At 44.0% G+C, this 15,339-nt stretch overlaps 1 protein-coding gene and 1 pseudogene across 1 annotated transcript; both read right to left on the reverse strand.

Moving 5' to 3' along the window:
- Window positions 1-221: 221 nt before the first annotated feature.
- Window positions 222-5,289, reverse strand: LOC120289802 (annotated as a pseudogene).
- Window positions 5,290-5,724: 435 nt separating this feature from the next.
- On the reverse strand, window positions 5,725-11,236 carry LOC104425290 (5-methyltetrahydropteroyltriglutamate--homocysteine methyltransferase). Its single transcript, XM_010037941.2, is given in 11 exon segments — window positions 5,725-6,413; window positions 6,523-6,724; window positions 6,825-7,075; window positions 7,189-7,294; window positions 7,411-7,568; window positions 7,674-7,754; window positions 8,100-8,263; window positions 8,366-8,757; window positions 8,843-8,970; window positions 10,702-10,789; window positions 10,883-11,236. Coding segments are annotated over 11 exon segments (2,286 nt in total). The 5' UTR covers window positions 11,233-11,236; the 3' UTR covers window positions 5,725-6,047.
- Between the last annotated feature and the right edge of the window lie 4,103 nt (window positions 11,237-15,339).

Below are 15,339 nucleotides of genomic sequence, written 5' to 3' on the forward strand. Positions count from 1 at the left end.
CCGGTTAAGAGGAAGAGTTTCGTGGGGTTAGGCTTCAATGACCCAATCTACTACTTGATCTGCACCATCTATGCTCGTTGATAAGCGGTTCTACTTTCCCATATTCTAGCTGCAATTCTCTATTATCCACTAGTGATTATCTACAATACAATTACAAATTCCGAGACTATAATCATTATGAACAAAACAAAGGTTTGTCAAAACATCACTCAAATTGCAGCTAGAATATGGGAAAGCAAAACTGCTTATCAACGAGCATAGATGGTGCATATCAAGTAGCAGATTGGGTCATTGAAGCCCAACCCCACGAAACTCTCCCTTTGAGCCGGGAGTTACTCAGACTTTTCTTTCATAGCATGGGCAATTTCGGTGCGGAGGAGCTCCACAACAGCAACCATGTTCTCGAGCGCACGTTTGACCCCAGCGTGTTCACGAGTCTTGAATTTATAGTCAGGGTTAAATGGCACTATGTTTCTTGCGAGCTTCTTGGTGATACTGTCAGCAATCTATTTAGCTAATAGTATTCTGGGAGACAGGATGTCATAGACACCTGTCGCAACCTAAATTTTAGGTGCACCACCTAGGATTAGGCTAATGGACTACTAAGTTTAAATTTAACTCGGGCTCTCCCAAACCCATACCAATTCGCGACTTAGGTTCAAATTTTTAACATGCAAATGGATTTTATCTAGGAGTCGCCACTAATCAATTTATGGCAGGTCAATTAGACACCTAAGTAAAATAATGGAAGAATTATTTTACTCATACGAACCAGAGACTTTAGACACGGGGACTTAGTTACACTAGATTTATCTAATGCCCTTTCGGTACCATTATTTTTATTTTCAAAAATGTTTTTGCTGGCAGACTTAATATATTTTAACCTAAGTTAATCATGCAATAGGGTGATCACATGGGTGCTCATTATTAAACACTCAATGAATCAAACAAATTGCATCAAAATAATTAAATGCACAAAGCAAACAATTTTTTTTTTTTTTTGGGTTTTTCTCTTATTTAATGAAACCTAATTTATGTGCAATGTAGTGCAATGATGTAAAAAATGTACCTATACTAACACAACATGCAATGTGCAATGTAATAGGCAAATTATATGTCATGCGATGTTACTCACGTGACCTAAGTTAATGATGAGAAAATATTAATACAACTATCCTAGTATGTCAGACATTTAAATTATCCTAATTATGCAACAACTAAATGACATGCAAAGGATGACCTAATTTTACATGACACATGCATGATATTTTTGTGCTTTCTTTTTAATTCGAAATTAAAATTAGCTAAAAATTAAACATGCAATTTTAATTAAAGAAAAGGAAATCTAATCATCCTAAAGCAATGTTTTTGGCACTTTTATTTATTAGAGCTAGCAATTCTATCTAGAATTTTGAAAAAACATTCAAGATATCAATTAGGATTCTATCTAGAATTTTGAAAAATAATCCGTCGTCTCGCGTCTTAGATTAATAGATATCTTAATCTTGATGAGGCACTTACTCAGAATTCAACCTAATCAAAAAAATGATCCGTTGTCTCACGGCTCAAATTAAAGATTATCGCAATCTTTGACAACGCAATTATCCAATAATACCACTGGCCGTGGTGGCTCCGCTGGGTAGGCTTCAGTGATCCTCTGCGAGGGAGGGGAGAGGTTCGAAGCCCTTGCAACGCAAGAGGGCTGGCAGAGTTACTTGGCGTCTTAAGTTGCTACCGGGGGTAGTGGGTCCTCCCGCTTAAGGCACTTTGGGGTTTACGCTTTCTACCAAAGTGGAGGCGGTTCCTCCAAACCAAAAAAAAAATAAAAATTATCAATAATAAGTTGAGATAATTAAAAAAATGATCCGATATCTTTACGGATCAAATTAGTAATTAAATCAACTTTATCAATAAGCCCTAATCGGATATGCTTAATATCACATATTAGATAACAACCAATCCGAATTAAGAAATGAAATATTCCATTTGAATTGGATACATATTGTTACCTGATTCGAAAACGCGTAATCCGGATCGGAATTGGACCGGGTCACGGCTTGTGAATGATGCTCGACAGGAAGGCGGCAGCGGCAGCGGGCTCGAACCGCTACCAAATCGTGGCAAGAGACTTCACTGGTTTCGGATGGAGACCGGGGTTCGCTAGACGACAAGATCGTTTGAGAAACTTTTGCTTTTCGCGTGTGGATTATTCAAGAAGAAGACAAATTTCACCGCTTCAGCGCATCGCTCTCTAAATCCTTTCATCGCTTTTGCCTCTTGTTTTGTGTGAACGTGACCGCGCATTAATTGAATTTTCCATGATTCTGTGCACGTCACCCTTGCTGCTATGTTGACTGAAGGTGGCCTTGAACTAAGCCCAGAATTTCCTTCAAATAAAACAAACAATATTAGAGAAGATATGTGAGAGAATCTGCGCTCGCCAATGGTGCCCCTGGTCATTGATAGAGAGCCTCCGGCAATGCTATGGCGGGTGGTGCAGGACTTGTTTGAAGCGTCGATGAAGAGCTTCGCATGATTGGGCTGTCGCGAGGCGCAATGATGGGGGCGACAGCGGGGCTCGGACTGGGCTTGCTGGCGTCACTAGATGTCCGCTGGACTGAAAGATCGTTGGAATTGCTGTTGGGTCTCGCTTGAAGGCTGCAAAGGTCGTCGAAGGCTGATGTATCGCTGTAGCGGAGACAAATAAAACTGCAGAATTATTGCTGGAACTCGCCCGGAAACCTGCAAGACATTAACAAACACCAAAGCTTCGTGGGATCGATCTTGGTCATGCGGAAGTTGTGGGTGTTGGTGTAGAATAGGCGTGAAAGCCCACGATGACCGGGAGACTGAACCTGGACAGCAAGCGAAAACACGAAAAATAAATAAATGAATAATTTAAATAGCGAAATGGAATTTCACACAATCAAACTAAAAAAATGCTTGATTTAGGTTTATGCTTGTCGTCAATGTCCACAAAGCGAGATGAACACGGGACGTCCAGAGGACTGCCAACACGATAGACCAATTGGAGAATTCTCCAGATCGTGGACCCCCGATGTCTGAGGGTGTGTACCTCCTTTTTATAGTAAAAGCCTTTCACGTATTTGTTGGAAAGTCTAGATCCGTGGAGCCGAATGATGATTCTTGGGGAATTGCTGAGTTTTGGCTTTGATTTATCACCAAAAATTGATTGTGAATCTCTCTAATTTATTTCTAAATTAGCGCTCAGAATCTTTTGGTTTCATTTCCTACTTCTACTCATATTGCCTTGGACGTGTCCACATTCGCTCATCTCCATTCACAATTCCTGGGCCAACTTGATTATTTTCTCTTTTTTTCTTGCGAATATGGCCGGGTGGGTGTTTATAGCGCTGGAACAATCCTATCATTTTCTTTCACTATTCTATAACCAGCTCATTAATCTCCTTTTATAAATTCCAGCAACCCACACTTTCCACAAATGCCTTGATTTCTTTCCTCCATTTTGTCTCTCAATGCCGCGCTTTCTTTTTCCTTCAGCTGATAGCTCATTATTTATCCCACGAATTCCTCCATTAGCTTACCAAAATTGCGGCCCCTAAGCATCCAACCGATTTTTTGAATTTCCTATCCTTCTTCGCATGTGCAATTTATCAGTCCCTTTCCTCATATCATGGGTGAGATTCATGGTCCCTCATTAGGCTGAATAAGGATTTTTGCTAATCCATATAACATCAACCGAAGGTATTCCCTTGACAACATGATGATGTTAACTCAAATGAAAATTATTGGACATGGACACCATCAAGTCAAACATATCCATCACTAGACCAATGCAAATGTAATAAAAAAAAATGCTCCTAAAACTATATATTTTGCAATTTAATTCTAATATTTTTGTTTAGGGGTTAGAATTAATCCCTAATTTTTCTATGAATAAATGATTAGGTTGCCAAAATTTAGGTGTCAACAACACCGGGGCCAATCACAACAACATAGTTGATTCCCTCATGGAAAACCGACTCATCAAAGCAACAGTTCTCAATCGTGACAACATAAACATCCTTGTTGATGATTGATAGAGGGGGGAAGTCGTTGAACTGGGAGTAGTACGTGTGAGTGTGGATCTGCCAACAACAGAATGAAATCCGTCTACGTGGGGAAATGGATCTTCCCACATAAAAAAAGGAAAAGAAAGATAGACAAGTAAGGGAACTATGAAGGGACCTAGGTAGTATCCTTGACACCACAATTAGTGATTCTAAAAGAGTGGATAGCCCAATCCAAGTAGGAAGCTTGCTCAGACTTTCTCAGTGGCAAACCATCCCTCAAAGCTAGCTCCATCTCTCAATCTCATCGAAAAACATCGATCCTTGCCTTCTCGAGATCTTCAACTTCTTCCTTGATGGCCAAGGCAATTTGATAGCAAGTTTCAAACCCGTGAACTAAATCTCATTATTCTAGTACTGAAAGGAGAAATAAAGTTTATTTTTATTTTTATCAATCCCATGTACACATGAAGTTCCCGTTCTTTTGTACCTGGGTTGGTCATTTCGGACAAAGGACCAGTTGAGAATGGTGACAGGCCCTGGAAGCATTCCCTTCATCGGGCTAGTTACCATGCTCTAGACTGCGGTGGACCAGAAGACATAGGGTAGCTTGGGGCGGCTCACATCACCATAGATGATGGGTGGTTTTACACAACGAGATCCATGAGATTGCACCCACCCATTAAAAGTGAAAGCAAAATCTGACAACTGCTCCCCAAAGTATTCACCCATATTGTTCCTCCGTTTTGGATACATCCAGATCCAGATGTTCAAAAAAGAAAACATAGCTCATAAGATGCTATCTATCTATCCGACATAATCTATCTTAATTACAGTACTAGATTCAAAGACTGTCTTACCTCAGGCTCCCCCTAAACTAGGACATCTATCTCAAGCTCCTCTTGAAGCTTGACAACTTTGTCAATTTCCTCCTCGATGGCCTTAATCTATTCTTCCTCAGAGATCCTATAATGAAGTGCAGTCAGGAGAATGATGAGGTTCATAACAAAAAAAAAAAAAAAAAAAAAAACAGCCTACGTCATATCCAACATCTGTTTAATTAGAAAAGGAAGATCTAATTTACTCATTTTTTGGTCTTGTACCGAGAGTGTGGACTTCTGAGTTCCTTGGCGATGGAGTCAATGGTGGCTGCTGGCATGACCAAATTAAGCTTCTTTTGCTGAGCATCAAATCTAGCACTCACAGTTGCGGCACGGCGATGATCAGAGCCCCTCATGTCCGAGTAGCCAGTAGCCATTCTCTGGACCAATAGCACTCACAGTTTTACCGAAAGTTATTTGGCTCTTACAAGATGGGTTGGCGTCGTCCGATGCATATATGATGCAACAATAGCCAGTAAGAATTCCTAGTTCGACAGTGGCTTCATGGCGTTAGAGTTTCTTGATGTAGGATTCTGCTTTTCCATGCCAAAAGACAGAAATTTCTTTTCTGGACTGATAAATCTTTAGAAATACTTGTAAGCATTTGTCGACACTAATGACCAATTTTTGGTTATAATCGATGAGCACTAGCAGCAAGCTCGGTCGATGAAAGTAAAATTTGGTCAAAATGGATGTCATCAATGAACATTACCATCGATAACTTGAAGAAAATCAATAATGCGCCAATGAAGTCATTGACAGCAAATAGTGCTAGAGATTATCGGCAAGAGCCTTTGCTGGTCAACAATCGATAGATAAAGTCATCAATAGCATATAATTGCAGATTTTGCTAAGTATCAAACTAGTGTCATTCATGAACAAAACAAAGGTTTGCCAAAACATCACTCAAACACAAAGATGGTTGATTGACACGAGCACAAAATTGCCCGCTAGTAATGTCTATAGTCTCAGAATTTGTAAATGTATTGTAGATAATCACTAGTGGATAATAGAGAATTGCAGCTAGAATATGGGAAAGCAGAACTACTTATCAACAAGCATAGATGGTGCAGATCAAGTAGCGGATTGGGTCATTGAAGGCCAACCCCACGAAACTCTCCCTTTGAGCCGGGAGTTACTCAGACTTTTCTTTCATAGCATGGGCAAGTTCGGTGCGGAGGAGCTCCACAGAAGCAACCATGTTCTCAAGCGCACGTTTGACCCCAACGTGTTCACAAGTCTTGAATTTGTAGTCAGGGTTAAACGACACTATGTTTCTCGCGAGCTTCTTGGTGATACTGTCAGCAATCTGTTCAGCTGATGGTATACTGGGAGAGTGAAAATCATAGACACCGGGGCCAGCCCCAGCACCATAATTGACTCCCTCACGGAAAACTGACTCATCGAAGCGACAATTCTCGATCATGATGACATCAGCATCCATGTTAATGATAGAGAGGGGGAAGTCGTTGAACTGGGAGTAGTACGTGTGAGTGTGGATCTGCCAATCAACAACAGCCACCGGGTGAAATCAGTATACATGGGAAATGGATCTTCTCATTTAAATTAAGGAAAAGAAAGAAAGACAAGTAAGAGAACTATGAAGGGACCTGGGTAGTATCCTGGACACCACAGTTAGTGATTCTAAAAGAGTGAACAGCCCAATCCAAGTAGAAAGCTTGCTCAGAATTTCTCAGTGGTAGACCATCTCTCAAAGCTAGCTCATCGATCTGAAAAACATTGATCCCTGCCTTCTCGAGATCTTCAACTTCATCCTTGATGGCCAAGGCAATTTGATAGCAAGTATCGGACCTGTGAAACAAATATTCATTATTCTAGTCCTGAAAGGAGAAATAAAGTTTATGTTGCTTGATCAATCCCATGTACACATGAAGTTCACGTTCTTCTATACCTAGGTTGGTCATTTCGGATAAAAGACCAGTTGAGAATGGTGACAGGCCCCGGAAGCATTCCCTTCATAAGGCCAATAGCCATGCTCTGGACTGCGGTGGATCAGAAGACATACGATAGCTTGGGGCGGCTCACATCACCATAGATGATGGGTGGTTTCACACAACGAGATCCATAAGATTGCACCCACCCATTAACAGTGAGGGCAAAACCTGACAACTGCTCCCCAAAGTATTCAACCATATCGTTCCTCTGCATTGGATACATCCAGATCAAGATGTTCAGGAAAGAAAACATAGCTCATAAAATGCTATCTCTATCTGACATAATCTGTCTTAATTACAGTACCAGATTCAAAGACTTACCTCAGGCTCCCCATAAACCAAGACATCTATGTCAAGCTCCTCTTGAAGCTTGACAACTTTGTCAATTTCCTCCTTGATGGCCTTAATGTATTCTTCCTCAGAGATCCTATAATGAAGTGCAGTCAGGAGAATGACGAGGTTCATAACAAAAAAAAAAAAAATAACAGCCCATGTCATATCCAACATCTGTTTAATTAGAAAAGGAAGATCTAATTTACTCACTTTTGGGCCTTGTACTGAGAGTGTGGACTTCTGAGTTCCTTGGCGATGGAGTCAATGGTGGCTGCTGGCATGACCAAATTAAGCTTCTTTTGCTGAGCATCAAATCTAGCACTCACAGTTGTGGCACGGCTATGATCAGAGCCCCTCAAAGCAGCAGCCTGAGAGAGACGAGAATATCAAGATTTCAAGAGACCAATAATATAATTTTAATCGATATTTTGGAATGCATAAAATATGAAGGGTAACTAAGCAGAGGAACATACAGCCTTTTGGACAGCTTCATTTGTGACTCTTGGAGAGGACTTTCTTGAGGCTTGAGCAGCAGCATTAGCTGAGAAGAATGCCTAAAAAGAGAGCCATTGGCAGTCAGCATTGAAATACCCTCTCACGACATTAGTAATCAATATTTGGAAGTTGAAAATCATGCTTGAAAAACACACTAAAGGTGCTAGTTAACAGGCTTAGTTTAAATTAAGAACTTTGCATCCTAGTGATTGTATTTTCCCAGTCGTTGCAATATGTATGTACCTCTGTACAGCCAGTAATTAAAGAGACCCACCACAAGTTAACCACATTGGTTTCTGCCGATGACAATTCGGAATAGAGTAGAAGCAACTAATTCTAGAAAATAAGCTAACGATATGGATTAACACCACTGTTAAGACTACCTAACAGATAACAAACCGTACCTCATCCTTTTGTCCAGCCAATGCCTTGGCCAAGGCATTGACCTCAACGACCTTTTGAGCGGCAAATGCAAGCCATGACTTGATTTCATCATCCAACTGGGTCTCATTAACTAGGTCAACAGGAACGTGCAAAAGAGAGCAGGAGGTGGAGACCACAAGTTTGTCTGCAGATAAATGAGGAATTTCGGATACCAACTTAACGATAAATGACAAACAGATCATCAAAACACACTATTTGGAAAAGAAACATACGCAGAAAGTAATACCTTTTCCCACAATGCCCTCGAGGGCAAGGAGCTTACTGAGCGATCCAGCAAGATCATTAGCCCAGATGTTCCTCCCATCAACAACTCCAGCAAAGAGATACTTGCCTGTGGGGAACCCACCCTTGATTAAATCGAGGGTCTGTGTTCCACGGACCAAATCAAATCCAAAACCAGTGACACCCTTCAAGGATGTAAGAACTTTATATGCCTCAGCAGGAACATCAGCAAAATATGTTTCGACGACAACATTCACGCCAGAAAGACTTGATTCTAGTTCCGAGTATGCTTCTGTGAAAGCTTGCAGTTTGTGAGAAGCAAGATCCAACACAAGGGTGGGCTCATCAAACTGAAACCAGGAAGCACCGGCTGCCTTAAGTTCGGACACGACTTCCCTGAATGGTTCATCATTGGTAAGGAAATGCATTCCAAACATGCGCAAATGAAAACTACTAGAGAAGAGATTTATTTAAATCTTACTTGTAGATGGGAAGTACTTTTCCGAGGAGGGACAGAGGAGAAAAGGTCTTGTCAACACCCTCCGCATGCTTGGATAGCAGCAGATAGGAGACCGGGCCAAGAAGGACCGGAACAGTTTCTACTCCAAGCTGGAAATTAGCAAATAGATTCAAAAACGGATAGCTTTAAGTAATGCATGCGACGGCACAAGGAAGACGAAAATGTACGAGCTGATAAAAGATACACGAAAAACAAAGAATTAACTACAACCAACAAAAGAGTCAGAATTTGTCGTCGCTGTCGACGAGGACGAACGCCGAGGACGGGGGAGCTCGATCGAAATTTAGGGCTGGGCTTGGCCTCGGATCAGCCACGATCGAGGTCCAGCGAGGCAAGCGGCGGCCGTAGATGGTCTGCAGGAGCGTCGACGACCGTCGTTGGCGGCCACGCGTCGAGCGTTGCAGAGGCTGGGAATTGCAAGAGGGGAGAGTCAAGGGATGGTCAGGCAGATCCGGCGGTGGGTCGTGGGGTGGCCGGGGACGTCGCAGCCAAGGGACGGCCGAAGCGGAGGCGGAGGCGGCGGCTGGGAAAGCAGTGAGACGGAAAAGAGAGGGAGGAGAGAGAATCGCACGGGGAATTGAAATGAACTTTCGGAACATTTCTTACACCTTTTTTTCCACTCATAATTTTAGATAAAATACTCCTTAATTAAGAATCCTTAGCGCCCCTCAAGAACGCGACACGTTTCCCGTGTGGGCCCAAATTATCAGGCTGACTCTTTTCTGTCTTCTGTCCTCTCTCTCCTCGCTGCCCCCGCTCTCTCTCTTCTGCCTCCTGCAGCACGTCCTCTCTCCTCTCTCCCAGCACTCTTTCTCTTCTCTCTCCCCAGCTGCTGGCGTGGACGAACAACCGACCACCTCGACCTTCGCGGCGACCACCTCCTCCGGCATGTCCGGGAAGGTGCACGAGTGCTCGATCTGCCACAAGAGCTTCCCCACCGGCCAAGCTCTCGGCGAGCACAAGCGGTGCCACTACGAGGCCCCCACTCCTGACTCCTCGGTCACCGCCGCCTCGGCTGCCAACGGGGTGAGCGTCTCGGAGGGCGTGGGGTCCACTCACACGCAGTGCTAGGGGCACCGCGAGTTCGATCTGAGCATCCCAACACTCTCGGAGTTCTCCCCCCGATTCGCAGTCTCCGGCAGCGGGGACGACGAGGTGGAGAACCCACGCCCCTCCAAGAAGCCCCAGTGCCTAGCGCCGGTGAAGACAGAAGCGGCCAAAAATGGGTCGGATTGAAAACGCACAGAAACCCACACAAAGAAAACCGGCGATCGGAATCGAAACGGCAAATCGATCGAGTTTCAGAGAGGAATAGAGACGATTGTTTTTGTTCGTCTCTTCTTGTTTGCCGGGTGATGCTGGAGTTCTTTTTTGGGGGAGAGAGAAGAGGGAGAGAGGTTAGCCCGACAATTTGGGGCACACGCGACACGTGTCGCGATCTCGAGGCCCTTCTTATATGCCAACGAGACGTACCTAATATTTTGTCGCATCTCAAGCATTTCTTTATTCTCTTTCTTTTGTTCTCTTGTTTTGGGGCCCCACTTTCCTTCCTATTCATCCCCCTTCACCATCTCTCTGACTCAGTCGAATGATGTTTTCTCGATCTAAGAGTATGCAAAGGATGTTAAAAGGAAGGAAAAAGCTTCCGACCAAAAAACAAAAATCCGATAGCCCGACTCGATTCGTATTCGGTTCCGCTTGCATGCGGATCGGGACACTAAAACACAAACAATTCATTTCTGGGCCAGGCCGAATATAACCCAATCGAACAGGCAGCTGTGACAGCAAGAACGAGGAAATAATAAAAGACCAGCGTTTACCTCCTTGGCCTCCCTGTAGTCGGTGACAGCCTTGCGAGAAGCGTAAGAGAAGTTGACATCAGGACCCAATTCAGGCATAACGTACTGGCTGAACGTCTGAGATAGATAGGTTAATTAAACCGTCAGACAAAAAATAAAATGAAAAAGATTCATTCATACTTGTCTGAGATGCGCCACTTACTAGTTGGTGTCAAACCACCTGGCCATTTCCATAGCAGGGACGGAGGCGTTCCCTCTAGCCATCGAGAAGTAAACATCGAATCCAATCTCTCCACCATTCCAACCATATCGGGTGGGAACAGCACCGAGCATCATGGTGGTGTCAAGCACCTGATCGTAGTATGAGAAGGTGTTGCCGGGAACGTACTCGATGCTGGCACCGGCCATCTGCTTCCAGATATATGTCCTGAGATCAACCGCAACTTTTTGCAACTCCTCCGCACTGCTCTTTCCATTCCAGAACGATTCCAGGGCGAACTTTAGCTCCCTCCTGGGGCCTATGTGAGGATATCCAGCAACGTGGGACGCCATTTTTCTGGATCATCATACAAACATCAACTACAGATAAGTAACCCGGTGTAACTCACCTAGTTACCAAGTCTGAGAAAATGGAGGAATGCGAGCGACGCAAGGGTCCTACCTTCGTGGAGGCTGAACCAGGACCATGAACTGTAGTCTTAATGCACTGTCGAGAGTGAAGGAATAGGGAGAGAGTAAGAAGAAAGAGAACGAAGCTACCCGGAGGACTGGCAATATATAGCCAAGTTTTAGAACTTTATATAATCCCTGGGTTGGCGATCCAAAATTCCGTGGAGTCGTACATAGCCAAGCCAGGTTAAATAGTTTTATAATCCTGAGTTGTAATCCATCGGAATTCTTTTATTTATACCTAAGTTGACAACGGGACTGATCCGGTCTCTTTCGTTCTGCGTTACCAGAACGAATGGGACCAGAGCAGCTGGTAATACGGATCGGAATTCTTTTATACCTGAGTTGGTGGCTTGAGTTGCATATATATATATATATACACCCCTTGGATTATAAAAATTCTGTTTTCCAACCCTCCGTACGTCTCTTGTCAGGCTCGGGTCAGTCCCCCGTCAACTCTCGTCTCCTGAAGTACATATGCTAAATAGAAAAGAGGAGATGGGGCTACACTGCACTGCACCGCGCCCCCGCCACCGCCCCGATTCGGGCAGAAGGGTGTGCCGTTAAGGAAGTATTTTGATCTCCGTCCTTAATTTTTTTTATTTTTTCAATTTCCTTTTCATCTCGTATAATAACGCTGATGCCTTCACGGTGCGGAGGGCATGATGAACTATGATATTTAAGTTCGACTCATTAAACGTGCGGGTCAGATTGAATTTAGATTGGATGGAAAATAGTTCGAACTAAATTAATTCATTTAATCAACTATGTAATATAAATCTAGTGATCCAACACAATTACTATAGTTAAAACACTTCTTTACTTGATTAAATAAATATAAACTCATACCCAAAATTAAGGTGAGATTGCGGAGCGAGCATGCGTGAGATCAAGTAATGGTGAGAGAGAGTGATGAGAGAATCGTAGAGGTAGATTAAATCTTAGTAAGTTATGAACTCATTTAGCACCTATGTTATCATGAGTTTTACTAACTAGTTTGGTAATTGAGCACTATGCTTTACAAACATCCTAAAGGTGCTAGTTAACAGGCCCAAGAATTTCTATTCTTCTCTTCCCCGTTTCAATTAAGAACTTTGCACCCCAGTGACTGCATTTATCTAGTTGTTGCGATACGTATGTGGCTCTGCACAGCCAGTAATTAGAGGCCCACCACAAGTTAACCGCATTTCTATTCTTTTTCTATTTCTAGATGTGTAGTTATCAAACGGTTTCTGTGACTGCAATGACAATAATTAGAGAGGCCCACCACAAGTTAACCGCATCGGTTTCTGCGAATGACAATTCGGTGTAGAGTAGAAGCAACTAATTCTAGAAAATAAGCTAGCGACATGGATAACCACCACTGTTAAAACTACCTAGCAGCAGCAATGACAGTGCGGGCATATTATGCTGCTTTTCAGCATCATCTTTAACAACACGGGAGAAAAAAATAAATGGATTTCTGTTATTATTATTATTATTTTTATTTTGGAGAACGAAAGAATAGAATTAGATGTTATTTAGCCATAAGATTTTCCATAGATCTCCAAGAGACGTTGTGTGATGTACATTGAAAGCATACAAAATGAAGCCTTTGTCGGATCTCTATGCACAACGAGGATGACGAACATTCATCAATTTTTACAAAATCCTACGATCTCGCATCGTTATCCGACCCAAGAAAAAAGAGGAAAACGATTTTACAGTCGATGGACGCGCGCGGCTCGAGGCGGTTCAGGCTCCCAACACGGCCATCGCCGCCATGGACGACCATCGAAGCTGCTCCGCATCGGTCTCTCCCTCGCCTGCTTCTTCTTCATCGCCGTCTTCATCTTCAACCCTCCGTTGCTGATCTCTTTGTCCCTCAGCTCCACGTTTTAGCGAACCAAGCGACCCCGCCCCCTTGCCTGCCCCCGTCCTTAAGCGCGCCGCCGTGGACGAGGATCCTCATGATCCTGGCGTACTGCAGGGAGTCCGCCACCTGCAGCGCCGTCACGCCCCTGTTCGTCCTCGCCTCCACGTCGGCCCCCTTCTTCACCAGCAGCTCCACCACGTCGAACTGCCCCGACTCCGCCGTGCAGTGCAGCGCCGCGTATTCGTCCTCGTCCCTCGCGTCCACGTCCACGCCCTTGTCGAGGAGCGTCCTCCCGGCGTCGGCTTGGCCCTTGAACGCGGCCCGGTGCAGCGCGGTCCAGCCGTGCTGGTCCAGGCCGTTCACGGCGGCGCCGCTCTCCAGGAGCCGGTTGATCGCCCGGACGTCGCCCTTCCGGGCCGCGGCGCCGAGCCGGGCGGGAGGTGGTAGGTGACGTCGACGGTGAGGGTCTGGAGAGGGGGGATGATCCCGGACTGGGGCCGGACGGTGTAGCGCGGCTTGTTCAGGGGCTGGAGCCGGAAGGCGACCGGCATGGTGTACATGACGGTGCGGAGGGTGAGGTGGCCGGAGCACTTCTGGCCCGCCTCGATCCGGACCGCCACGACGTTCGACGGCTCCAAGCCTATGAGCCGGTCCATGGTTCGAATCTTTACGTCCGGATGCGTTCGCTCTTTGCGGTCGTTTTTCTCTCCTCTTCTCTTTTGATTAATTAAGGAAGTGTCGAAGGTTGGGGAGGGGAGGCCGGCGCGAATGGGAGAGCGCCACAAGGTGGTGTAGAATTCGGTGCGGAGTGCGGACTCGTTCCTTTCGGCGTCTAGACTTCCTCAAGACACAGCCGAGTAGAAGTTAAAGAAGGGAGAAAACTGTAATTGAAAATTGAAAATTGCGGAGTCATTTGGACCATAGCAACTGAAAATTGCAAGTTAATGAGAAATGTGCACGTCTCTCTTCTCTCTCTCTCTCTCTCTCTTTTTGCATTTTCTGAAGTATACTATGATGTGGGCGTTTAAAGGATCTTCTCTGGAAACGGACTGGGCATATAGGGGTTAAAAAGGGTTAGATTCTCTTGATTTGTTTTTAGCGCAATAATGGGTTTTTTTGTTAGCAAACTAATTCCGCAAAGTACAAGAGGTTAGCATAACGATGGTCTTGTCTATGTTGAACATTCTTGTGTGGGGACCAGAAAATTTTTAGGTTTTTCCACTAGCCCTTTTGGCCACGATTAGGAGTAAGTTTCACTTTCATAGACCAAGTACATGAAGGACTAGGGAGTGGTTGATTCGACAGTTTGTTTGTTTGTTTTTTCCTTTTTTGGTCATTCACTCAAGAAAATAGAACACTAAAGATCAACACATGCATTAGAAGTTGGCTCATTGAATTATTTGAAATATGTGAGGAGTGAACCTTTTTTGTTGGTTAATGAAGTGGTTTTTCTGTCGATAATAAGTAATATGTGAACAAATCAACCTAGACAAGGGACAAATCTACTTTCGATGATGCAAGAATGATATCATTTAGGAGGAGTACCTTTTCTTTTAGTTCTACCCAATACACCAAGCACAACAGTCAAATTTGCACTAGAATGGCCAAGTTTACAAAGAAAATGACGAAGGAGTGTAATTATCTGTTGGCTGGGTCCACCTTCATGTGGGGCCCAGCCAGCCTTTAAAAAAAAACAAAAAGAAAAGAAAAGAACAAAAAGAAGTGGAAGTTGTCATGCGTGGGTGTCCGTCGAAAAGTGAAGAGAGGAGAGAGAAAAAGAAAACAAAAATTGCACAAGGAAAGAAGAAGAAGGAAGAGGGTTGCAACTTTGCGGTTTTGATTGGAATGCCAAATATTGACGGAATTAGCTCAAATTTCAGTATGTTGTTCGTGAGACCGAGGGCTACAAGTTGATGGTTTTTGTTCGTCGAGAACCGTTTCCGAATTCTCCAGTTGCGGTTAAGGTTTTCTTAACAAACTTTTTTGTCTACTGTGGTGAGAAAAGATATTGTAATGTTGATGTTGAGTCTCTTTTGTGACTAGAGAAGAATACTTTGTGTATCATGCTATTCTTAGTGATTAGTGGATGTTTTGGGCAGTCAGTGGTTTTTCCCGCATCGGGTTTTCCACGTTAA

Source organism: Eucalyptus grandis, chromosome 11 (assembly GCF_016545825.1).
Source record: "Eucalyptus grandis isolate ANBG69807.140 chromosome 11, ASM1654582v1, whole genome shotgun sequence".
Taxonomy (NCBI): Eukaryota; Viridiplantae; Streptophyta; class Magnoliopsida; order Myrtales; family Myrtaceae; genus Eucalyptus; species Eucalyptus grandis.